Genomic DNA, 26,629 nt, shown 5'->3' on the forward strand with positions numbered 1-26,629 from the left:
TTTTCAAAAGTTTCTGGAGGAAACCCCAGAAATTAGATAACTTAGGGTCTTTGCTGCCCTCTACTGATTATGATGAAGACTAGCAGGGGGTTCGAGATGGAGAACGGTGTTTCAGTGGATTGCTTCATTCCTTCATTTGATTTTCAAACACATATTTACTGTGTATAAGTATACTTTGCATACCCTGTGCAGGTGCTGTGCTAAGCACTAGTGCAACGGTAAAAAATACATGTCCCTGTTCTCCTGGGATGTACATTCTAGCAAATGAGACAGACTATGTGTAAGTCAACAAGTAAGAAACATTAAAAGTTTGTTCAGATGGCTCTGAAAGCACTTAACAGGCAGTTTAAGACTCGGGGGCTGGGAGGTGACACGTGAGCTGAGACCGGGAGGTTGAGACAAACTCAGCTGACCTGACAGCAGAGCCCAGGGCTCTGCGGGCAGATTGAGAAGTGGGTCCCTGAACCTGTCGTGGGAGCAGGGACCAGTGTGGAGGGAAGGCCAGAGGGGCGGGTAGGGGCTGGATCATGCAGGGACCCTGCAGTCTGCGAAGGAACTTGGATTTTCTTCTGAATAAATCTGACCCAATAGAGGAAGCTGTTGAAAGGTCGCTATTTTTGTTTTTAAAAGATTATTCTGGGACTTCCCTGGTGGTCCAGCAGTTAAGATTCGGCACTCCCAGTGCAGGGGGCCCAGGTTCGATCCCTGGTCGGGGAACTAAGATCCCACATGCTGCGACTAAGCCCCTGCAACTACTGAGCCCGCATACAGCATCAAAGACCCAGCACGGCCAAAAATATAAATAAATAAAATTTAAAAGAGATTATTCTTTCAGTAGGACATTTTCGCTCTACAATTTCCATAAAGATTTTCCCAGAAGTATCAGAAAGTTTACAGGTGCGTACATGAAAGAAATAAGTAAACATCTAGAGGATCACTCTGTCTCCTGTGTGGATCATGGAAGGTAGGGCAGGGGACAAGCCTAGGAGGCAGAGCCAGGCAGGGGCTGTGTGGGAGGTAGGCTGGACCAGAGTGGTGCCGTGGACATGGGCAGAAATGGATGGACAGAAGATGCCTTTGGGAGCTGCACCTTCAGGACCCACTGATGAGTCATACATGGCAGAGGATGACTGACAGCTGCCAAGGCTACGAGGGCAAGCCGATCAGCCATGACACGCGATTGAAGAAATGTGGCACCTGCAAGGCTCCGATCTGGGCTCTTTGCGGGCCGGGGGGCGAGGACCATTACTCGCCAGCCCTTGCTCTCTCCTTCTGCTTGGTCTGGGTGACTATACCTGACAGGTCTCAGGGAGGCAGCCCTCATAAAAATGGCTGTAAAGCCTTTTGCTAATACGCAGCCTCCCATAAATGTCAGGGGATGAGAATTACAGCCCTGCAGGCTCATCAAAGAGAGAGGGGGCTGCAGCTTGAGGAAGCTACAGCGACTGTAAGGGCACTAAGCTGTCTTTCTAAGCTGTATTTTAGTGTCAGGGAAGATGTGACCAGAGGAAGTGGAGTGCTAGCTGAGGCCAAAGTGGCCCAGAGCCTTTCTTGTAAGTTTAGGTATCAAATCTGTCTGCAAAGCTCCTCTTCACTCAGCCCAGGGCTTCTTCAAGGTGGAGAGGAGCATAGTCTTCACTTGTACCAACTGAGCCAGGAGGAGTGGCGATGTTAGGGAACCTGGCCTCGGGGCAGCCTCTCATTCTGGAAAGTAAACAACATACTGTTTCCCGCCTTTTCCAACCCTTGACCCACCTGTCAGCTAATTAGTACCTAGCACCTAGGAGTGTTCCCCTGCTCACCAGCTGTCTGGCGGTCCTTTGATGCACCGCATATGTCTAACAGCCCTGACCCCCAACTCCCTTTCTTTCTCCCCTTTCATTTCTCTCTTTCTTTAATATGCACTCAACATACAGCTAAAAATCACTGGGATCATATGATAAGCATGGCATTGTGTTGGGGTCCTGGAAACTGGGCTGGGGAGGGTGGGTAAAGAAATATGATATGAAGACCCTATTCAGAAGAAGTTATTCATCTAGCTGGCTGCCAGCTGTATGAGTAACTTCCGGGAGCACAGACACACTGAAAAATTAGAACAATAACAAGTAATGGTGGCTAACATCTCTTCCAAGGGCAGACTGAAAGCCAGGTACCTGCCAGGGGCATTGTCTCAAGGGGTCCTCATGATAACCTTACGAGGTGAGTACTATTGCCATTCTTGCTTTCAGATGAAGCTGAGGCTCGGGGAGGTGGTGACTTCTGCAGGGTGACAGCTAGTGAGTGATGGAACCCTTTTTTAACCGAAGTCTGCCTGATCCTGAAGCCTGTGCACTACTCTGTCTCTGGCCCATCAGTTAGGTTAACAGGAGATTACTAATAGCATGGGGGATAATCTACATGCCACTCCATTTCTGAGGCCATGCTGCCTTTTGTTTTTCCCTAACTTCTACACACTTGTGCACACAAACACACACACGTACACCCCTTGATCCATACCACCATCCTGACCCTAATTTTTTGGACCCTAATGGCATTTTTGACATTGAATCAAAATTATACCAACACTGTTACATGTTCATTGAGAAAGCATTTTCAGGATCAAAGTCCAATAAATCATAAACCCCAATAAATAATCCTCCCCCAAAACACCAATACTTTTCTGGATCAGTTTTCTGTATTAGACAGTATTTTTTCATTTTTTGCTATTTTTTTATTTACTAAAGTTTCTTTTTTAAAAATATTATTTATTTATTTTTGGCTGCATCGGGTCTTCGTTGCTGCACACGGGTTTTCTCTAGTTGCTGCGAGTGGGGGCTACTCTTCCCCCACTACTACTACTACTCTTCGTTGCAGTGCGCGGGCTTCTCACTGCGGTGGCTTCTCTTGTTGCGGAGCATGGGCTCTAGGCACGCGGGCTTCAGTAGTTATGGCTCACAGGCTCTAGAGTGCAGGCTCAGTAGTTGTGGCACGCAGGCGCACGGGTTGTGGCGCACGGGTTTAGTTGCTCCGCGGCATGTGGGATCTTCCTGGACAAGGGATTGAACCTGTGTCCCGTGCATTGGCAGGCGGATTTTTAAACACTGCTCTACCAGGGTTATTTCTGACAGAATTAGCTCTTCATTTAAATTTCAGAGAGAAGATTTGAGTCATCCAGCAGTTCTGTCTGCATCAAATTTTATCAATTGTTATATAGTTGTGTGAAGTTTCTTCAATGACTGTTATTTCTACCAGGCTCAACTTTGCTGGCTCAAATTTTGCATATTTGCACTTTAAGATTTGATCTTCAGTCAATTTTTAGTCAATATCACATTTTACTGCATGCAATGATAGCTATTTTCAGTTTCAATTTGTATTGGTTATTTTTACTAGAAATATCCATTATGAATTGGACATCAGACTAATACTTTGTATTTATTACTTAGCTAACCTATGAGAAAATTGAGAGCAGTATATGCAACAGAGAGAGCCAGGTAAAACAGAGAGAAAGATTCAGACATGAGAGATAAAGACAGCAAGAGGAGGTCAAATAATAAGAAAAAATATTATATTTATAGAAATGGTAATAGCTAATTTTTATTGAGCACTTACTATGAGCCCTGTTCTAAACACTTTAAATGGGCTTACATTCATTTAACCCCCACAGAAACTCTGCGGAGATACAATTATTATTCCCATTTTAAGATGGGGAAACTTTGGCACAAGGAGTGGAAATAAATTGTCCCAAATTGTGCAGCAGGTAAAAGGCAGATCCAGGATTCAAACCCAGGCAACCTGTGACAGAGAAGCTGCAGCAGTCCTTTGATATTGCTTGCTTACTTCTTGGTATTGCAGCATTGAAACATCTCCTGGAACAAAATGGTGGGGTGAGTCAAAATGTCCTTCTTCCATCCCATGCTTTGCTGCTACCTGAAATGCCCACCACATTGTCTGTGCCTAATACAATCACATGCTTCCTACAGGGTAGGCGGCCTGACCTCAGGGAGGAGGGGCCACTGCCCTCAGGGCTGGGTCTCCTCACCCTCTTCTGGGATTCCCAGCATCTGAGCTACTCCTGTTGGAAATTTTATCATCTGTGCTGCAGTTTTAGCTTCTTAGTCTCTTCCTAAACTAGACCATAAGCTCCTTGAGGGCAGGAGCTGGGTCTCATGATACTGTTTCCATTTACAAGTGTAGAAATGTATAAGTTAGAAAGGCTATGAATGAATGTGTCATTTCGCTAATAGTGAATTCCACTAAAAGTGATTTGCTTTATTATTTACTTTTTAGTATGATTACTTTGGCCTAACAAGTTCTTCTGCATAAAGGGATCTGTGACCCTTCATGTTAGTTCTGGGAACTTCCTAATTCAAATCTCATGAAGTTTTGATGTTCTGATGCAAGTGACTGGGCTGTGGGTAAACCATTTAATTTCCACATTCCTCTGTTTCTGTTTCGTTCTAAAAGTCCTACAGTATCTGATTAACAAGGAAATTTGAATATGATACAGAGAGTCCAAACCCAGCAAGTCTATTTAGAATTTATGTCTGTGACTATAACTATATACTTGATCTCTGAGGTTGGAGAAGTTATCCCTATGTAACCCAGGCTGCCCCAGTTAGAAATCTTAATGTGGCCTAAAATTCCCCACCTGTCCCACACTCAAATCCAATCACTCACCTAGTTTTGTTGATCCTACCTTTTAAATAGCTCCTGCTCTGGGGCAGTGCGGGAACCAGCAATCTTTCAGGTGAGGTGCCCCAGAGGAGGTAGAGCACATGTGCATCTCACGAGGTCAGGCATGAAAGAGGGCTGGCGGAAAACAGCGCCGGCGAAGGGAGACTGTTGGCATGGCCTCTGACATAAGGGATGAAGTAACAGATTAGGTATGAAAGCTAGTCATTTCCCTTCAACATGTGTCACTTTGCTGCCTTCCCTTCTCTTAATTGTCTTCACTTAGCCATTAGCTTCAGCAACGCGGATCTTCGGGGGCTGAGGCTTGTATAACTGACCATTTTGCGTTTCAACAATCATCATAATCTCATTGAGATTTAAGAACCCTCGGGAGTTCCCTGGTGGTCTAGTGGTTAGGATTTGGCACTTTCACTGCGGTGGCCAGGGTTCAATCCCTGGTCCAGGAACTGAGATCCCCCAAGACACACGGGTGCGGAAAAAAAAAAAAAGAAAAGAAAAAGGAAAAAACAAACAAAAAAAACCCTTACTTTGTTTCCACCTGAGTGGAAGAAAGAGAATAGAAGTATGTTCCAAATGGAATATGCCAATATTTCAAGCAAGGGCTACCCACAAAAAAGTTTGCAGAAAAGTGGACAAATGGCTAAAAGTTTCTAAAGTCTTCTTTTTTGATATCACACCTGCAACTTCCTTGTTTAATTACAGGTGATTCCATCCTGTTTTACAAAATATATTTCTGAAAAGTTATATACATATATATATATATACACACTTACATGTAATAAGGACGAATCTATAAAAGATAACAAATTCACAGTTACACTTAACTGTTTGTTTAGAGCTTATCTTTGATGATGTATTTGCAACATTTCATATCTCTGGTCTTTGACCAACTCAAATCAAATAACTTCTAATCAGAAAAAAAAAAAAAAAAAGCTCCTGAACCTGTCCCCTCTTCTCCAGTCTTGCTGTCATTGTCTTTGCTCAAAGTCTCATTATGGTCAATCACAACAATTTCTACTGTCTCCCTGACTGCAAACTTACTCTTTTCTAACTCATCATACTGACTGTAGTCAGCAAATCTGATCCTGTCACTTCCCTACTTGAAACCCCTGAATAAAAACTTATTACCGGGCTTCCCTGGTGGCGCAGTGTTTGAGGGTCTGCCTGCTGATGCAGGGGACGCAGGTTCGTGCCCCGGTCCGGGAGGATCCCACATGCCGCAGAGCAGCTGGACCCGTGGGCCATGGCCGCTGAGCCTGTGCGTCCGGAGCCTGTGCTCTGCAACGGGAGAGGCCACAACAGTGAGAGGCCCGCGTACCGCAAAAAATCCCCACAAAACTTATTACCTATGGAATAAATATAAGCTCACCCACCTTTCTAGTTCATCTCCTGCCACTCCCCTGTACATTAGTGCTTTAGTTCCTAAAATTGCTTCCAAAATGCTATCCCTTAATGCATCCTTTCCTGGTCCTTGTTTGCTTCCTCAGTTTGCATCTTCACAGTGGACTTTCCCTCCAATCAGAGGCCCTGCTTCTGTGTTTCTGCCTGAATTCCCAGCAGTATGGCATAAAGATTCAGGGCAAATGCAATAGTGTGGAATTGCCTGACTACACCACTTAAACTGTATGAGTTTGGGCAACTCGATGAACCTTTCTAATTCTCAGCTACCTCATCTGTGAAGTGGGGATAAATTGTTGCCGCATATGATTGTCATGAGGACTTAACTGGGAAGTTCCATGTAAAATGCTTGCATGTGGTAGTCACTTAGTCAACACTAGTCATTTGCCATGGCTATGATTTGGTTTATCTACTTCCTCTTCTAGGCTGTGTACTCCATGGACAGTGACTCTTGTTTCTTTAGCAACTGTGATAGTTCCTGGCACACAGTAAGTGTTCATCAAATGTTTGCCAAACGGACAAATGAATGGATTTGCCAAATCGACAAATGAATTATCTTCTGAATTCGAAATTAGAACACTTGGTCTGATACGTTTTTGTAATGGAGAGGAGTTCATGTAACTTCTAAGATGGAGTTATTGCTACAGCAATAACAAATTATTACTTTACTTTGTCCTGAGACTGGTGTGGTGCTTAATGATATACTACAGATGTTGAGTTTTGTAAATTTTAAGAGACAGAGCTTTCAAATTGAACTGAGGAAGCACAATGTTGTCAAGACTTGGGTTCTACTCCTGTTTTTTCCACTAACTGGATATGTGACTGTGAGAAAGTTAATAATCAAACTCTCAGGGTCTCTGCTTCCTCATCAAATTTGTGCAAAGAATGGACTAGATGATCTCAAAGATTCTTTTTAGCTTTCCAATTAACTGCTTTTGTAACTTCTCAAGTTGGCAATTTGGGGAAATTGTGTATGACAGTATTTAAAACAATTGCATTATAGTAGAGTCTTAAATATTACTTTTATGAAAAAAAACAAAGACTAAGAATGCTCTTTAGTCAACTTGAACCCTTTCCCTTGGGTCCCAGGATTGCTTTAGGGACACACCTCTTCCTTAGACAGTACACCCATTCATTTTACTATGTGTAGGGAAAGTATTTGTTGTTTTAGCTAGCTAATTAAAGTCTTTTAAAAATAATGTTATCTTTTAGAGCTGTCCTTTCACAGCTTTCAATCATAACGTCTCTTAAAATAAACAAAATCCTTAACTTCCTAATTAAAAAAATAACCATTATGTGAGGATTCCTGAGATGATGTTGTTTTAATTTTGAAAAACAGAAAAACTGGGGCTTCCCTGGTGGCGCAGTGGTTGAGAGTCCGCCTGCCGATGCAGGGGACATGGGTTCGTGACCCGGTCCAGGAAGATCCCACATGCTGCGGAGCGGCTGGGCCCGTGAGCCATGGCCGCTGGGCCTGCGTGTCCGGAGCCTGTGCTCTGCAACGGGAGAGGCCACAGCAGTGAGAGGCCCGCGTACCACAAAAAAAAAAAAAAAAAAACAGAAAAATTTTAATAGTATGATTTTAGAGCTGGAATGAACCCCAAAAGACATAATTGTTGTTGCTAAAAGAAGGAAAGAGGAATGCCTCACCAATTTAGTAAGATAAATAGCAGTTACTTTAAACAATGCATTTGATTAACAGTTTATATTAATGAACCAAGAGATTATAAATGTGTCATTGAGTATTTTGGAACAAATCCAGAGTTTCTTGGAGTTAAACTAGTAAAATGCATATATAATATAATGGACTTAGGTATAGTCATTTATGTTAATAAACCAAGAGATTGCAAATGAGTGGTTGATTATTCTAGGACAAATGCAAATGAGGGTAATCCTAGGGAATGTGATTATCATTTAATAAGTGGAAGCCTAAATAATTATATGGTATTCTATTGGGAAAAAATTGTGGAAACGAAACATAGATGGTCATCCCAGAGTACTGTACTCTACCCTGTGGCTTGCAGATCCCAGGAGATCCATGAAATTATCTTAAAGGACTGCAAATTCATGAGCTCACTAATTATTTATTGTTTGTTGACTGAATCAGCCAATGATGTTAATAATAAAAATGACTTCCTTTCTGTTTGCTTCCTATAGAGCGGAACAGAAAAGAACACACCTCTTTTTAAATCTCTTAGCTAGAGAAGTAGGCTTAGCTATGTATGCAAGGAAGAGGTTCTTGGGTGGGACAGAGAGTTCCCCAATGCAAGAGTAGGCAAAGATGCTCTAAGTGGAAAGTATATCTCTATTTGGGATAGTGAATTTCAGACTATCATGACCCAATCCCACTAAAGATTCAAATCAAATAACTTACTGCCCTTGTTCTGCTTCCAATCACATTGAACTGCTTTCTGATAATTTTGCTTGCTCTGTAATTCTGCCCACAGAGAGGATAGGAATGTCTGGCTCACCTGACAGGTGTAATTCTCTGTAAATAAATTGGCATTCTGGTTTATTGAAATGGATCTTTGGTTCTAGTCTTTTTTTAAAAAATAAATATATTTATTTATTTATTATTGGCTGTGTTGGGTCTTCGTTTCTGCATGTGGGCTTTCTCTAGTTGTGGTGAGCACGGGCTACTCTTTGTTGCGGAGTGCGGGCTTCTCATTGTGGTGGCTTCTCTTGTTGTGGAACACGGGCTCTAGGTGCGCAGGCTTCAGTATTTGTGGCACATGGGCTCAGTAGTTGTGGCTTGCGGGCTGTAGAGTGCAGGCTCAGTAGTTGTGGTGCATGGGCTTAGCTGCTTCACAGCATGTGGGATCTTCCTGGATGAGGGATTGAACCCGTGTCCCCTGCATTGGCAGGTGGATTCTTAACCACTGTGCCATCAGGGAAGTCCCTGGTTCTAGTCTTATTTTGCCAAGAAAATATATTTGGAGAACAGTAAAGCTAGGAGTACAATCCTTAACCACACGTATTTCCCAAGGTCAAGGGTACCTTGGGTGCTCTCTTGGCACTCAGGTAACTGAGCCTTTACTAGGGACATTTCTGTGCACTGCTTGCCCTGATCATTGGATGAGCATCTTGTCCAACCCTCTCATTTTATAGATGGATAATAAGGCATACATCACAATATGGCTGTGGTTTCCACCCTCTGCACTTGGCATCATTGAGAGTTAGCTATCTGGAAGCTGAAAACATATTTTAAAAACTTTTTATTTGAAATAATTTTGGATTTACAGAAGAGTTGCAAAGTTAATACCGAAATCCTCTGCACCCAGCTTCCCTTAGTGTCAACATAACCATGGTACATTTATCAAAACTAAGAGGTACAGGGGACTTCCCTGGTGGCACAGTGGTTAAGAATCTGCCTGCCAATGCAGGGACACACGTTTGAGCCCTGGTCTGCAAAGATCCCACAAGCTGTGGAGCAGCTAAGCCCATGCGCCACAACTAGTGAGCCTGCGCTCTAGAGCCCACGAGCCACAACTACTGAGCCCATGTGCCACAACTACTGAGCCCGCATGCCACAACTACTGAAGCCCGTGCGCCTAGAGCCTGTGCTCTGCAACAAGAGAAGCCACCGCAGTGAGAAGCCTGCGCACCGCAATGAAGAGTAGCCCCTGCTCGCAGCAACTAGAGAAAGCCCACACGCAGCAATGAAGACCCAACGCAGCCAAAAATAAAACAAACAAACAAACAAACAAACCTAAGAGGTACAATACTAACTAAACTACACACTGTATTAAGATTTCCATGGCTTTTCCCACTAGTGTCCTTTTTTGGTTCCAGGATGCAAGCCAAAATCCCACATTGCAGTTAGTTGTCATGTTTCCTTTGTTGCCTTAAACAGTTTCTCTGTCTTTACCTGTCTTTCATGACTTAGACACTTTTGAAGAATAGTGATCAGGTGTTTTGTAAAATGTTCTTCAATTTGAGTTTGTTTAATGTTTTCTCAAGTTTAGATGGAGGTTACAGATTTTGTGGAAGAATAGCACAGAGGTGAAGAGCCCTTTTCATCATGTCATATTAGGGGTGCATGCTGTCACTGAAGATGTTAATCACCATCACTTGGTTAAGATGATGTCTGTTGGGTTTCTCCACTGCAAATGTAAGCTGTATCTGGTGGTCACTAAGTCTAACCTTCACTCAAGGAGAGGGGAGACTTAACTCCACCTTCTGAAGGGAGGACTACCAAAGAACTTGTGGACATATGTTAAAACCACCACAGTGATTTATAAATTTGGGGTGGAGATACTTTGAGTAATGCAATATCCTGTTTCTCCTTAAAGTTTCACCCACTAATTTTAGCACTCATCAGTAGATCTTGCCTGCAGCAATGATTACTGTGGTGTTCTAATGGTAATTTTCTGTTTTCCTCATTCCTTTCATGTTTACTTGAAAACAAGGTTTTAAATGGATATCTATTTGTACCCCATTGTGTTTTGTGACCTGGTGTCTTTTTATCTGGCTCCTCAATTTGGTCAACTTGGATAAATCCTTCTCTTGAGGATATCTTTTCTTCTAGAAGACAGATTCACAAGTTTCTTTTCCCCTTCCTTTTGTAGTCATCAGATTTTCTACAAGTTTTGGCATTAAAAAAAAAAGCATACAGCATTGTTGGCTTTCCAACAAAAGGTCAAACGAGTTAATTATATCTCAATTTTTAAGAAGTCAAACATGAGATTTTTGTTACCTTAATCTCCCTTATGAAGATGCTTTTACTCTTTACGTGTGTTGGGGTACCTCATATCATCTCCTTTACTTTCTCATCGACTGTCCAACTAAAAACTAACAATGTAAGCAGACACATTTTGCTGTGTATCAGTTTAAATACTTTTAGGCAGCTTCCTATAGTTGAATGTTTCAAGGGCTTAGAATATTTTCTCTATGAATGGACGATTTCAATATTAAAAAAGTAGAAAGGATAGTATCATAAACCCTCATCTCCCCATCATCCAGCTTCAACAGTTATCAAGGTATAGTCAACCTAGTTTCATCTATAACCTGCTGCCCTCCCCTCACATTCTCTCCCTGACCTTGCTGCTCCCCATTCTTGTTTATTTTGAAGCTAATCCCAGATATTATTTTATCCGAAAGTCTTTAGTAGGTATTAGAATTTTTTTTTGGTGTCAACTAGAAATGATAATCATTAACTAATTTGCTCATTGACTTATTTATTAACTGGCACTGAGCTATATTCACTGATTAAAAACATGAATGCATTCCTACTCTCTTGGAGTCTGTATTCAACTGCACATTGAAGTTACTATCTGAGCCACCTTAGTAAATTTCTTAGTTACCTAACTTCTCTTTGTCTCAGTTTCTTGATATGTAAAAGAGACAGTGATATTACCTTACTTAGATGATTGTTGTGAAAAGAAAATGGATAATGTAAGAAATTTCTAGCATCAAAAATGATTATTGATTGTAGCTAATTGAAACGGATTGAATAACTGAAAACCCGTGTGTCTGTAATAATACTTAAAGAAGTCAGAAAAAAGAATCTGTTCCCAGTTGAGATGACTATCAAACCATCATTTTATTTTGAAAGTTGATAAATGAAGGGAAAGAACTAAGCATTTATCCACTTTTAGCATAGAAACTGTATTTAGGGGCAATAGCCCCTGTTGTTGAAGGAAATCTCTAATTTACAGAAGAATTGTTAGCTAGTAAATGTAGAAAGTAACATGTAATTAGAAAATCATTATTTTGCTAGCCCTAAGGAAAGTATTGATTCAGGAAAAGATAAAATCATTAAACCATTAGGTCATGGTGGATAGGTAGGGTGACCATTTGTTCAATTTTGCTGGAGATGGTCTTGGTTTATGACTGTTGTCCAAAAGTAATTATTAATAGTGCAGATAACATTCTGATTACAATGTAAGGATTGAGCTGTCATAACCTTAACCCAATGTCAGTGATTAAGGGTGGGAAATTGGGATATTCATGTGTCTCCTGGTATGATGTAACTGAAATACACAGTACTACTTATGAAGTCCTCTTGATAAAAATGTTCAATTTATATCTGATCAAGTCTTCAGATCTAACTTCCAACTTATAAAAAATACAAGGGTTAGAGGAATCAATCAGACAGATCCAAAAGGTGGAACTGGCCTGGGATCTTCAACAAGTCAGTGTCATGAAAAAACGGACTGTTCTAGGTTAAAAGGGTCTTAAGTGACATAGCAACCAGATGCATTGTATGGTTCTGAATTGGATCCTGATTGGATCAGAACAAACCAGTTGAAAAGGACATTTTAGCGACAGTTGGGGAAATTTGAATATGGATTTGGTATTACTGCTAATTATGTTAGAAGTGAAAATGTTATTTTTGATATGTAGAAAACTATGAGATTTTTAAAAAGAGATAAATACTGATGTATTGAGGGATGGAATGTCATGATGTTTATAATTTACTTTAAAATACTTCAGAATTAAAAACAATAAAGTGAGTTGACAGGAAAAGAAATAAGGTAAAATATGTAAAACACATTATACCCATAATGCTCAATGTTACAATAGGTAGTAACAAGGGCTTGGAATGTTACAAAGGCATCTTGTGTGCTATAGGAGAATATAATAGGGGAAATTACCTAGATGGGGGTGGCTAGTGGTCAGATTTTCTCTCTGAAGAATGCTTCCTGGAGGAAGTAATTGTGTAAGTTGAAACCTGAAAGGAAGTGTGGTAGGTGAGATGGCCCCCAGTGATCCCACCTCCTGGTATTCAGCTCTTGTGCAATCCGCTCCCCTTAAGTGTGGGCTGGATGTATTGACTTGCTTTAATGAATAGAGTATGGGCAGAAGTGATGGAATTTCACTCTAATATTAGGTTACAAAATGTCTGTGGCTTCCATCTTGGGTATTCTCTCTCTGTCTCTCTCTCTTCCTCTCTTTCTTAGATTGCTCATGCTGGGAGAAGCAAACTGCCATGTTGTCATCAGCCCCATGAAGAGACCCATGTGGTATGTCCTCAGTCTAACAACCCACGAGGAAGTGACATATGCCAACAATCATGTGAGTGAACTCAGAAGCAGATTCTATCAATACAAACTTGGGTGAGTCTTACCCCTGAGCCTCAGTGTCCCCATATGTAAAATGGGGACAGTATGCCTGCCCTGCAGGGGATTAAAAATAGTGTATGCAAAGTACCTACCATGGGCTTAAGATAAGTGTTCAAAAATGGTAGTTATTAAGAAAAGAAAAACTGACTCAGCATTGGAAACACTTCTCAAGAGTCACTTCTGAAGAGTGACTTCATAACAAAGACTTAGAGCCCTGATGATATTAATCAGTTTTGAGCCAACACTGCCTCTTCAGTTCACTTTGATATACTAAATGTTAGGATCTATAACTCAGTTGCTGCCAATTGGGCAAAGGTGGTATTTGTTTTTCTGTGCTGTACAGCTATGCCCATCTGTAGTATCTTAAGAGTTATCAAGCTTTGACTACAGGAAGTCTATTTGGTTTCTTAAAAGATTCACTGAATTTCTTTAATTCTTTTTTTACATTGATTTAATAAAATGGTTCACTGAAGACACAGCTCATATTTGCGTTATGTTTTTAATAGCTATTGAGTGCAAAATACCTGAATTTCAAGGACATGTTTATGTGAGTAAACTATAGTAGTGAAGCAATGAAATGATTTTATATCTATCTATATCTATCTAATTATATTTATCGAATTATATCTATCTCTATATCTATATCTAATACGTGTGATACGTCTACATATGTATATATGTCTGCCCCACAAGGCATTCTTCCATCCATTCAAACTGACAGTTTGTTGTCATCTTTTATAATATGCCAGTGACTATCTTTCTGTAAGGTATCAATTTTGAGGTGGGGTTTTTCTGTTTTGTTTTGTTTCCCAGCAGTGGGGATTAGTCTGTCTTGAGCCATCTACATAAGTGTTATTTTTGGAATAGTTTGCCAGGACTTGGAGATGCATGCTGATGTTGAAAAAGGGATCTAACCATTCACTCTCATTCAAGCTCCAGTTTGTTAAAATGTTACATATTTAGTGAAATTTTAGCCATACTTTCCTTTTTCCAAATGATCATGGTCAGAACTGTGTTCAGCCTTTATCACATTTTATCATACTTCGTTGATTTTGAATATTTAACTGGCATTCAGTATAGCATGGTACTTATTGAAATACTGTAATTCACGTACAATAAAATTCACTCTTTAAAGTGTACAATTCAACAGGTTTTAGTATATTCACCAAATTGTGCAATCATCACCGCTATCTAATTTTAGAATATTTTTATCATCCAAAAAGAAATCCCATACCCATTAGCAGTCACTCCCCACCCCCATCCTGGAAATCTACTTTCCATCTCTATGGATTTGCCTCTTCTGGATACTTCATTAAATGGAATCATATTGAGGCAGGAGGTAGATGGGCCCCCCCAGGGTTAGCAATTGGAGTTCATTCCCTGTGAACAGAAACTCCAAAATATCAACAACAGGACAATTGAGAGAGGAGGCTGGGCCCTGCCCAGATAAAAGATAAGAGACCACATATTTCTCATTTTTGAAGTCAAGGAGACCTTCTCAACCAGAAAGCTCCTTGGAGGTCAAAAGGGGAATGATGTCAAGTATACCCATAGGCCTCTTTGCTGGAATCCATCTTGACTGAGAGATGCACGCACACACATGGGAAGATCCTGAGATATACCAAATACGGACTCTGAACCAGGCAAGTCAAAATGATTGGCCAAAGAAAACCCGGAAGAAATACCCCACATAAGTGATTGTAAACTACCACGAGGGCACAACTCTATCAGCCAAGATTGAGGCAGGACATAGTTGGCCACCCACCCTGCCCAGGGTAAGCAACTGGAGTTCGTTCCCTGTGGACAGAAACTCCAGTTGTTTACCCTGCAGGGGGGCCCACCTATCTCTTGCCTCAATATGATATGTAGCCTTTGGTGTCTGGCTTCTTTCACCTAGCATAACGTTTTCAAGGTTCATCCATGTTGTAGCATGTATCAGTACTTAATTATTTTTTATGGCTGAATAATATCCCTTTGTATAAATATACCATATTTTTAAATCGATTCACCAATTGCTTGGACATTTTAGCTATTATGAATAATGCTGCTATGAATATTTTTGTACAAGTTTTTGTGTACATGTATGTTTTCAGTTTTTCTTGGATCACGGTGTTTAGCAATGGGGCTTTGCTGACATACTGTCTCAGGTTTAAGGCCAGGCTCTGCCATTTATTAGCTGTGTAAACTTGGCCAAGTTACTTAACTTCTCTCTGCCTCAGTCTCATCTATAAACTGTGGCTATTCATAGTACTCACCTCTTATAAGGCCTTTTTATGAGGCCTAAAACAGATAATACATGGAAAGTAATTAGGACAGTGCTTGGTATATATGCTTAGGTCTGAGTAAAATATATCTATTATTAGTTTAATATTTTGAGTTCCTTAATGGTAGAATTCATCTTCATCATGACTTTGAAACTCCAGTGCCTAAAGTTTTGTTTTGTTTTGTTTTTTTAATAAAAAGACATAAATATTCAGAATTCCTTCTGGGTATCAGGGTATGCTAATTTCAGACAAGTGTATTTTGAAATTGAAGGACAGATGGTTTAAACTGTAAATTGCCTGAGGCTTGCCTCCTGCAACTTACTTAATACAGCAACTTACAACACTTCTTAGCCTGCGACTAATTATTTAATACAATTTGAGGTATTCTTGTAGTTAGTAATATATTATTTAATAACACGGGTATAATCCAGTGGTTCCTTAAGACTCCTGATTCTGAAAAGCTGGGAAATGGCTCATTTCCACAGCAACTCTGTGATTGGTTTACCGGCGACCCAGGTCGATTTTTGATTGGTTCACGCAGTGGAAATGGTCTCCGCCCGAGCCAATATGTCCAGTATGAGGCCAATATGGCTCCACAACTGACTTTTCTGGAAGCCGGCAGACACGTGGCTACCGCAGGCCGAGGAGTACGTGGGAGGACCCAGTTTCACTTACCGCGAGAGGGCGCCGGCAGTTCCCCGTTGCTGAAGTCTCGTTTACCATAAAGCCTCCGAGCGACCAATCAACTGGATGTCTCCATACCGCTTTCAAAGTCGGCGGGCCCTTTCACCAATAATAAGGCAGATACCATCCTCCGCTCGAGGATTGATAGAAAGTCTGACCAGTCATTTCACAGATCTCTGCTATCTCCGCCTCTCTCGCGCGAGATTGACGATCCGCCCGGCCAATAGGGGACGCTGAGGCGGCGGGTGGAAGAACGCGGCCCTCTGTAATGGCGGAGCGTGGCGGGGACGGGGGGGACGGTGAGCGATTCAACCCGGGGGAGCTCAGGTAAGGGCGCTGCTCTACCTTACATCTCGGCGCTCCGGCGTCCCAGGGGCTCGGCCCGCCGCGCGGAGGGCCGGGGTGGAGGGTGGGCCGAAGACGCGCGGCGGCTGGGGGCCAGGACCGCATGGGATTGGAGAAGGGGGAAGGGAAGGCGGCTTGAATGAGGGAGCCGGGCCGGGGCTGGGTCGCGGCCTCCTGCACGTTCTCGGGGCGCTTCCTGCGGTTTTCGCGGGGCCCCGGCGCCCTTCGCGGCCTGCGGCCCTTGGGCCGGACCCGGCGTTCCCGCTTTGGGGCCCTGCCTCAGGCGCGGGCCGCCTCAGCCTTGCTCCCGGCGCGACGCCGGCGGGGGCCCAGTTTTCCTCCCGGAAGCCTTCCACGCCTCAGCCAACTCCCCGGCTCGGCCTTCTCCACGCCCTCCGCCGCCCTTTGGGGTCCCCACGTCTGCCCTGTTCCTTCTTCCCCACGTTGCTTGCTTTTCATTAACTTCGTGCGGCCTTCCTTTCTCGTATCCTTTGGTTTCTTACCCCGTATTTGTGAGTAGTAACAATAGCAGCAGCCGTTTGTTAGGTGCTTCCAGGGGCCAGAGGACCCTTTCCTTAGACTTGTCTCTTGTGATCCTCACACCCATCCTTTGGAGTAGTTGCTGTTCTTATTTTGCAGGCCCCAGTGCAAGAGCCATCTTCAGTTAAGTGACTTGCCCATCTTACAGGTGAGGAAACTGAGCCTCGTAGAGGTTGGGGAAGTAGAACCGGCTCGGTTTGGTGGAATCGTGGCTCCAGGAAGTGGCTTGAACCCAGGCAGCCAGACTCGGTGCACTCTTCCATTCCTCTTCCTTCTGTTTGTCTGCTCACGCCATCGCCCTAAGGATGGCAGTGACCTTTCTTGCCTTGGTTTTTCCCTGCCTCTGGAATTTGTAATTAAGTGTCTTGGAGAGAAAAATCTTTAGTCAGTGGTTTTTAAGGAAAACGAGGTACTGAGCTTTGCGTGTATTTGATACTTTTTTTTTTTTTAATGTTTCTGGGTGGGAAAAATGTCATGTCCGATGTTCAGCTCCCATTCTGAATTGTGCCACTATCAGTCTTTGAGAATGAAAAAGCGCAGAATAAGTTATGAGGACTCTAGTATTGTCTAGAGCACCAGATGAAATTGTATAAGGAAAACGGGTATTGTTACTCAAGTTTTCAGGGAAAAAGAAAAAGTCATGTCTTTTAGATTCTGAATGGTCACAAAAATTCTTACTCTGGTAGGAATAAAGTCTTATTAAAGGGATGTATCTCAAATCCTTTAAACCCCACGTGTACACTTAAGTAATGAGTGATCAAAGTGCATTGCCAGGGTTGTTCAGTTTTCGTGATGAAATTCATTCCTGATTCTGACCTTAAGAGAAGGTTAGTAGTCTTACAGGTTTATTTGGGAACATTACTTTGCGTTTTAGAGAGTATTTTTCTTCAGTTTTACAATGAGTAGCCTTTTAGACTTTAATAGTAGTCTAGACATTGTTGCAAAACTGATTTGAATAGGACTTTAAATTAGGTGTTCTGTTGGAAATGTTTTATACCTTAGCCTGTTGGGTTGGAAGTTCCTTCCAGAGCATATTGTAGACTTTTATTTTAACATTCGTCATGGTTTAAGAGAAATTAGTTGTTTTTGTGGCCTCTGATGGCAGAAATTGGGGCTTAATTTTTGTATTTGTATTCTGAACGCATGTCATGGTGTGTCACTATCATAGTGCCTGAAGAATAAGGTGTTCAGTGTATATATATTGTAAATAAATGAATAGAGGAGATTTAGAGATGGTCCGTTTAGTGGACCCACATTAATTGTGTGCAGCGTGAGAGTCACTGACCTAGGTGCTGGCAGTAGAATCTTGAACCAGACTAAAAACCTTTTTCCTCAGGGACCTTCCATGCTAATTAAGATTGATCTAAATTCCAAACTAACCACATCAAATGAGGAAATCAGCCTGCAAATGTGAAGAGACTTACACAGGGTCACCGAGGTATTGGCAGGGTCTGGATTAAAACCTAGGTCTCCTCACTTAGTCTTCCTTTTTAATTTGCCTGCCATATATCAGCATTTAAAAAATTTTTGCTCTTCCTGTTATATTAAAGTATTTGCAGACTTGTCTTCACCATTGGGAAGATTGCATATCTGGATTTAGTACTTCTAGGGAAGTACATTTGTTCTTGTAAAAAAAATTTTTTGGGTTTCTGTTCATGCAAGTAGGCTTCTGTTTTCCTAAAGATTGAAAGTGGTAGGAATGCAAATAACCTACAATAGACAGAATTTATTTGGAGTTCCAAATGCCTTTCTATTCCTTTATGGTTGAGGGCCATTAAGATTTAGAGTTATATTTGTATAGATCCTTTACCCAAGGCCTACATTTACTTATTAATGCTTTATGACTTATGATAAGGTACTTGGCAGTCTAAATTTCCTCAGCTGTATAATGGGAATAAGAATATGTTGGTGTTACCACTGACTAACTACCATAAACAAGTTCTTTTTCTGTGCCATAGTTTCCTCTGTAAAAATGGTGCCAAACTTATCTCATTGGGTTGTTGTTAGGATTGAAAGACTTAGTACAAATAATGTCCCTATAACCGTACCAGGTATATAGGAAGTACCCAGGGTTCACTATCATTATTAAAACAATAATTGAACACTACCATCCTGGACACTGAGATGCATCACTATAATAAGGAGAAACTATGTACTAGTGGGTAGAGATAATACAAAAGTAAACAAATAAGTGAGATGTTTTTTCATAGCATTTACCATAATTGTAAACTCAAATTGGGTAATGAAATAGAGAGAGGCTGGGAGAGACTAGGGTGAGAAAGGAGTTTAAGGTGAACTTTGAGCTGAGACTGAAGAGTGAGTCAGTTATATAAAGATCTGGGGAAAAGCATGCCAGGCAGAGGGAACAACTGCAGAGGCTTCAGGGTAATCAGGTAGTTGATCAGAAAGACTAGAGTCTGTAGAGAGGTCAGCAAGGGCCAGGTTATGTAAAGCCTGCTAATAATAATTATAGTAATAGTTAACACTACTAATATTAATACCGTTTAACAGTAATTTTAGTATTTTACTAAATTATTAGTATTTTACTAATACTCTTACTATACTGATGTTACAGCAACAGCAATAATAGCTAATACTTAACGTGCTGGGTGCTGTTCCAAGTTCTTTATTAGCTCATTTAATCCTCAGTGCAGGTCTGGTGAGGTTGTTGTGATGAAGAAGTGTATATAAAGAGCTCAGCACATGTGCTATACATGTCTGACATCAGAAAATGGCAACTTGAGGCTGTCGATAGAGGAAATTATGTGAATTTTGCCACCATTTTCATGGCAGACTTTGAAAGCCATCTAGTCAAATTGGCCACCAAGCTTTTCAGGTAGAGCACCATGCTAGGTTTGTGGGGGAATGTAAGTAATGATAGTTAAAATAGTTTACTGTGTACCAGGTACTATCCTAAATGTTTCATGGGGATTATCTCATTGAACAGAGAGGTTTTATTTCTATTCCCCCCCCCACCCCGCTCCCCGCTCATTTACATGTGAGTATATTCAGGCTCAGAAAAAATGTGAGCAGCCTGACAACAAAAGGCAGAGCCCTGATTTGACTCTTCATGCTTTTAGAACCTAAAATGCTTAACTTTAAGTTATAACTAGGAAGTGTGAAATTCTAAAGAGAGAAAAATATAGATTTTTTGAAAAGGAAGAGGCATATTCAGGAAATCTTAGATTAAGATACATTGTTAACTGAAGGCTGAAATGGAATATCTTTTCTTGGTGGTTAAGTTTTTTCCTGCCCTAAAGGTTAAGACATTGCTTCAATAACAGTGACCATCTGTCTTTTGGGAGTGCATATAATTTGAAAAAGACTGATTATTCTTTTTGCAATCACTTTTAAACTCATACTTTCTAACATTGAGTGTAGGATCATTTGCAGATTTGGTGAAATATATTTGGTGTGGTAGTTCTGGATGTGTTTACAATCCTAGTGCTCTCCTAGAAGGCAAATTGGTTCTTTATTAGGATTTTTTGTGTCAGAATTGAATTACGATGTGGAAAACTTAGAGAACATTGAAACGGGGGTAGTCTTAAGCACAGGATTGAAAAGTGTAGGAAAGTTGGAAGAGCCTGGTGAGGAGAGAGTATAAGAATGATTACCATCAAATGTACATGAGGAATATAATTGTTAATCTTCTCTTGAGCACTGAAATGTAAATTTCATGTATAATGGAGAGATTTATCATAGCTACTGGGAAGACTGTGATAGGTGCTCAGTAAATTGACTGGCAAATTATAGTAAAGATTTTTTTAACATTCTATATACCCTGTTTGTAAGATACAGTATTACCTAGGTGTTCAATGGTACATTCAGCAAATACTTATTGAGCCTTACTATGGGCAGGCATAACTATGTGCTGGGGATATAAAGGTGAACAGGACAGACAATTCTTGCTCAAAAGGGGCTTAGATAGAAAGCATGGTATAGCATTTAAGAGCCATTCACCTGTGTTTGAATTCTGGCTTTACCACTGAAGCAGCTGTGTGGCCTTGGGCAAGTTATCTTACTTTTGTGCACCTTAATCTGTAAAATGAGTTTGATAAAATCTATCTCAGGGTTGCTGTGATGATTAAATAACTTAAAAAGAGCTTATGATTACTGCCTGGCACATAGTAAGCACTTGTTAGAGTTAATAATTTTTTTAAAAAAGCACTTATGAGAGGAGATAGATAATGCCATCTTATGTGATATTGCTTATGTGCTTGAGTGCCATGGAGAAAATAGGGTGTTTAGCTAGAGATTGAAGGGTGGGGTGGGGTGCAGTGTACAGAGGGCTTTCCCTGTAGTTAGAGAATACTAATGATCTCTTAAGCTGCTCCCCTCCCCTGCTATAAAAACCTTGTATTTGGAAGTAATTTCAAACTTGCAAAAAGTTGCAAAAACAAAAATAGTATGCTTAGTGTTAATATTTTACCTGTTCTGCTTTATTACTCGTCACATACATGCTCTCTGTTTCTCTGAGCCATTTGAGGGTAAGACACACACACACACACACACACACACACACACACACACACACACACACACACACACACACACACACACACACACACACGGCCCTTTACCCCTAAATACTTGAGTATTTATTTTCTAAGGATAGAGATCTTCTCTTACTTAACTACAGCACAGGTATCAATGTAAATTTGCGTTGATAAAATACTTTAATCTGTTGTCCGTATTCCAGTGTTGTCTATTAATTTGCGTTGACAAAATACTTTAATCTGTTGTCTGTATTCCAGTGTTGTCTATTAATCTATTATGTCCTTTATAGCATTTCTTCTCTCTAGTTTAGGATCCTGTCTAGAGTTGGTATTGTGTTGTCATGTCTCTTTGGCCTCTTTAATGTAGAACATTTCCACAGCCTTCCTTTGTCTTTTTTGTATAACATCAACATTTCTGAAGAGTATACTCCCTGCTGCCTCCTTTCTAATAGAACATTCTTCATTTTGTGTTTGTCGAATAGCTCCTTATTAGATTGAGGTTATGCATTCTTGCCTGGAATAGGTGATGTTTTGTCCCTCTCAGTCACATTAGGTCAGTTTCTCTATTGCATAGGTGTTTTGTTCATCCTTCTTTGCAACTGTAAGAAACATGTGGGAAGATACTTTAAGACTATCCAAATAACCTCCCTCATCTAAATTTCCTCCTAGATTTGGTGTCCATTGATCATTCTTACTGATGCACTCTATTGCAGTGGTGCAATATGACTTTCCAACTCTACTTGCTCTTAAGGGCTTTAAAAATTTGATGTAATTAGAGATTAGTAGCTACATTTTTGTTAAGTTGAGAAAGAAAAATTTATTCATGGCTTTCCCACACAGGATGGCTCAACAGCAGGCCTTGAGGTTCCGAGGCCCAGCTCCCCCACCAAATGCAGTGATGCGAGGCCCACCACCTCTCATGCGACCTCCTCCACCTTTTGGTATGATGCGAGGCCCTCCTCCACCACCTCGGCCCCCATTTGGACGTCCTCCTTTTGATCCTAATATGCCACCAATGCCTCCCCCAGGAGGGATTCCTCCACCTATGGGCCCTCCACACCTCCAGGTAAAGAATATAGAGGTAGCTGTTTCTTTGTTGGCATTAGTGTCAATATTATATATGAGTTTTGCCTTTAAAACCTGTGTTCTTGGTCTTATAGGAAAATGGGAACTAAAGAGAACATCCTTATATTAATGTGTTGCTCTAAAAGCACTGGTAACAATAATTAGTATGGAAATTCAGACTGGAAATGTATATGGTGATAGAAAAATGTGTTAAGTTAGGATTGAATAGGGTAGTTCTAACCCGCCTTCGTCTCTGAAAATTGTCTTTAGTAATCCATCTTCTTTATGGGAAATGAAGTTTGAAATCTTATGTATAGAGTAGGGGAAATTTGTTTTCAGTGATACATGTTGCAGGTAAACTTAAATATATATGTATGTATATTCCTGAGCAGTTCTCCCCAGAAATGATGCCTAGTATAGAATCTAGAAAGTGACAACAAACACATTTTATAAGCACAATATTTGGATTTTTTTCCTTCCCCAGAAAAAAAATACGGTTATCTTACAATTTTAGAAATAGAATTGTTGTGGGATTTCTTTAAATAAAAACTTTTGTGGTGTTTTAACCTGAGGCATATATCCCTCTTTAGTGTAAATAGACCCAGTTATTGTCTGAAATGAGGTTATGAAGGTATCAACTCTCAAAAATATCTACTTTTGAGATTATATTCTTTTTGACTGAGTATGTTTCCATGTTTTCTTAGTTTATTCAGCCTGTACCATTCTGAAACGAAATAAATACAGTAGTATCATCTCCCTTCTGTTAGCTTGGATAATCAAGAATGAACTTACTAAAAATAGAAAGAGATAATGAGCTGCTGTTTAAATGATGTTAACTCTGTTTCAATAGGGTTATATTTATGGAAGAAACACCAGGTTTTAATACTTTGCTTAGTAATTTTGTTGCCTTCCTAGTAATGAGCAGCCCCCCCTTCCCCCACCCCCTTAAACAAATTGTTAAATGGTTTTATGTTTTCTTCAGGATTAGAATAGGAAGTAACTTTTTGACCTACTGACTGGTATAACTTGTTACATGTGAATTTATTCTACTTTGTGCCTTTAATAGTTAAAGTCCTTGCAGAATATTATAAAATGTAATGGATTAATGTAACCCTCTAATGGAAGTATATCAGATGTTATAATGGGATACTTTCTAATGTTGTGATGCTTTTCTTGGTCTTGATGGATGATTGTGTGGTTTTACAGTAAATCCAAGTGATTTCCAGCTCCTGGTGCGTGAGATATATTTGGGGTAGATATTTTATAGAACATGGGCCTGTGTGCTGATGCTTGAAAGACAGCAAGCTGAATCCAGAAAGACTGGAGTGTGGAAAGGAAAACATTTTTAGGAAAATGAAATACAGTTGCACATTATTAGCATAATGTCAATTCCATTATCCAGATTAAGGTGCTTTGGATAATTGAATTCTAATGTTACTTGTAGATTATAGAGGAAATCTTTGAATCACTGTTCAAAATCTGTTTTCAAAATGGCAGACCTCTTCTGCTTTGGTGAGTAAGATATAGCAGTTACAGTTAAATTGTTTGGTTCAGGATCTTGGCTTGGGTCAGCAGTCGTTGAAGGAATTATCAGAGATAGTGTTGAATCAGTAATGAATGGTTCCAGGAGTTGTTTTTTTTTTAACTATAATATATACCATTTAAATTCTCATTTTCCTGAAAAGTAAAAGGGATAATTTTTTTAATTGTATCTTTTAAACTTACTGATGTTAACATCTTTGGTGAGCTGCATTATTATTATTTGAAAAATAGGAAATGATGAATATTTTCCTAGCTAATTTTTTTTTTTCCTTGTAGGAAAAGAGAACAAAGGGTTAGGTATATCTGGTTTTTCCTTTTTAGTTATTGCTATGTTATTTGTAAATAAGAATCAGTTTTTTTCTTTTGAAAGTAATCTAGTGCCCAATGTATGAAGTAGGCAGTTAGGGTATAAAGAACAAAGCAAAAGTCACCCATAATGCTATAACCCAGAGATGACTATTGTTAGTACTTTTTTTTTTTTTTTTTTTTTGCGGTACATGGGCCTCTCACTGCTGTGGCCTCTCACGTTGCGGAGCACAGGCTCCGGACACGCAGGCTCAGCGGCCATGGCTCATGGGCCCAGCTGCTCCACAGCATGTGGGATCTTCCCGGACCGGGGCACGAACCCGTGTCGCCTGCATTAGCAGGCGGACTCTCAACCACTGCGCCACCAGGGAAGCCCTATTAGTATTTTGATGTACTTCTTTCTAGTCTATTTAGTAATCATTTTTATTACAGAGAAACTTCTCTTACATAACCTAGATAAATGTATCTGAATTGACTATAAAACTAGTTTCTCTTACAGTGCTTTACTTTTGGGTAGAATTTAGTAATAATTTGAAGGAAAAAAGATAAACACAAGTGACATTACTTCTTGTGAATTAACAGAGACCACCTTTCATGCCTCCACCCATGGGAACCATGCCTCCTCCACCGGGTATGATGTTTCCACCAGGAATGCCTCCTGTGACTGCTCCTGGTACTCCAGCGCTGCCTCCTACTGAGGAGATATGGGTTGAAAATAAAACTCCAGATGGGAAGGTAAATTATAAAATGTATTTAGGTTGTTAGCTTCTTAGTAACAGAAGAGTAAAACAGGAGTTCTGGCAGATTGGCATCAGTGACTGTATCTTTGCCAATTAGGAATGAGCCTTGGGTAAGCCAGGGTGGGGCAGGACTCCTGGAAAGCCTCACTGGATTGGACTTATGCACAGACATAAAGTGGCCTGGAGCACTTACATAGGTTTGCCTATATGATTCTGGAAGCCTGTATTTTAAATATGTGCCTTGGGTCCCCAAAACAGCCCTCAGGTTTAGTGTTTGCTAGGAGAACTCACAAGACTCAGCATGTAGTTGTATTTGCAGCTAAGACTAATTACAGAGAAAAGATACAAAGCAAAACCAGCAAAGAGAAGGAGGTTGCATGGGCTGCAGTCTGGAGCAACCAAGCACAAGCTTTCCAGAGTCCTTTCAGTGGAATCGTATAGAATGTGTTTAATTCCTGCGACTTGGCATTGTGAACACACAGGTGAAGTGTTGTCTGCTGGGAAAGCTCTCCTGAGCTGAGGAGTCGAGGGTTTTCATTGGGGACTGGTCCTATATCTGGCAACATCTGCCCAGCACATACCACATTCCAGACTCCCAGAAGGAAGGCATGTATTCAGCATAAACTGCATTGTTTGCATAAACAGTTTAAACATAATGAGCCATTCTTATCAGTTAGGGAATGATGGGAACCCTCCTGAAATCTAAGTTTCCAGATGCCAGCCAAGGACCAACATTGTGGGCAGGGCTTTCTAAGGATAGCAGTCTCAGGCCCGCTGTGTTAACTTTGTGCACAAAATATAACCTTGGTTCTCCTTTTTTGGTGTGTGTTAAAAATATAGTGTGCTCATTATAGAAAACGGGGGGTGGGGGGGAAGGAAAAAAGGAGTGAAAAAGTACCTTTAGTCTCATCATATACAAACAGCCAATTTTGGTGTACTTTCTGTTTTGTAAGGTTTTTTTTAATACTGTTTAAGACAAAATATAGTTATATTATTGTTTATAAATGATAGTTGACAGATTCGTTGATACTGATGATTTTGCTTTCTCTGCAGGTTTATTATTACAATGCTCGGACACGTGAATCTGCATGGACCAAGCCAGATGGAGTTAAGGTCATTCAGCAGTCAGAACTGACACCTATGCTTGCAGCCCAGGCCCAGGTTCAGGCCCAGGCCCAGGCCCAGGCGCAGGCACAGGCCCAGGCCCAGGCCCAGGCACAAGCTCAAGCTCAAGCTCAAGCGCAGGCCCAGGCACAAGCGCAGGCGCAGGCACAGGCACAGGCTCAGGCTCAGGCTCAGGCCCAGGCCCAGGCCCAGGCCCAGGCCCAGGCCCAGGCCCAGGCCCAGGCCCAGGCCCAGGTGCAGGCGCAAGTGCAAGCACAAGCAGTGGGAGCTTCCACCCCTACGACCAGTAGCCCAGCACCTGCGGTATCCACTTCAACGTCATCATCAACCCCATCCTCTACCACTTCTACCACAACAACTGCCTCTTCAGTTTCGCAGACAGTATCAAG

At 41.0% G+C, this 26,629-nt stretch overlaps 1 protein-coding gene and 1 long non-coding RNA gene across 16 annotated transcripts in view; one reads left to right on the forward strand and one right to left on the reverse strand.

Moving 5' to 3' along the window:
- Positions 1-26,629, forward strand: part of TCERG1 (transcription elongation regulator 1) — a 143,288-nt gene that overhangs the window by 67,091 nt on the left and 49,568 nt on the right. For 11 of the 14 annotated variants that reach the window (XR_016392788.1, XM_089909456.1, XM_089909459.1 and 8 more), the window contains exons 1-4: positions 16,301-16,408; positions 22,303-22,528; positions 24,958-25,110; positions 26,169-26,628. Coding sequence is in view for 13 of the 14 variants with exons in the window: in XM_089909456.1 (XP_089765582.1) it covers positions 16,350-16,408; positions 22,303-22,528; positions 24,958-25,110; positions 26,169-26,628 (898 nt within the window). In the remaining variant the exon portion in view is untranslated. Of the gene's footprint in view, positions 1-12,971; positions 13,087-16,300; positions 16,409-22,302; positions 22,529-24,957; positions 25,111-26,168; position 26,629 lie in introns of those variants that run through there. The other 3 variants (XM_089909458.1, XM_089909457.1, XM_089909468.1) reach the window with 2 other exon arrangements.
- Positions 2,898-17,137, reverse strand: LOC149749681 (uncharacterized). 2 transcript variants are annotated; one of them, XR_016392790.1, is made up of 4 exons: positions 16,073-17,137; positions 5,800-5,949; positions 4,676-4,833; positions 2,898-3,845 (listed from the first exon to the last, which is right to left on the reverse strand). It is a non-coding gene; the product is annotated as an uncharacterized LOC149749681 (long non-coding RNA). The 2 variants fall into 2 exon arrangements; XR_016392789.1 differs by lacking the exon at positions 16,073-17,137 and having other exon boundaries at positions 5,800-8,526.

Source organism: Delphinapterus leucas, chromosome 3, assembly GCF_059928025.1.
Source record: "Delphinapterus leucas isolate spDelLeu-1000000601 "Yukka" chromosome 3, BTC_Dleu_Yukka2, whole genome shotgun sequence".
Taxonomy (NCBI): Eukaryota; Metazoa; Chordata; class Mammalia; order Artiodactyla; family Monodontidae; genus Delphinapterus; species Delphinapterus leucas.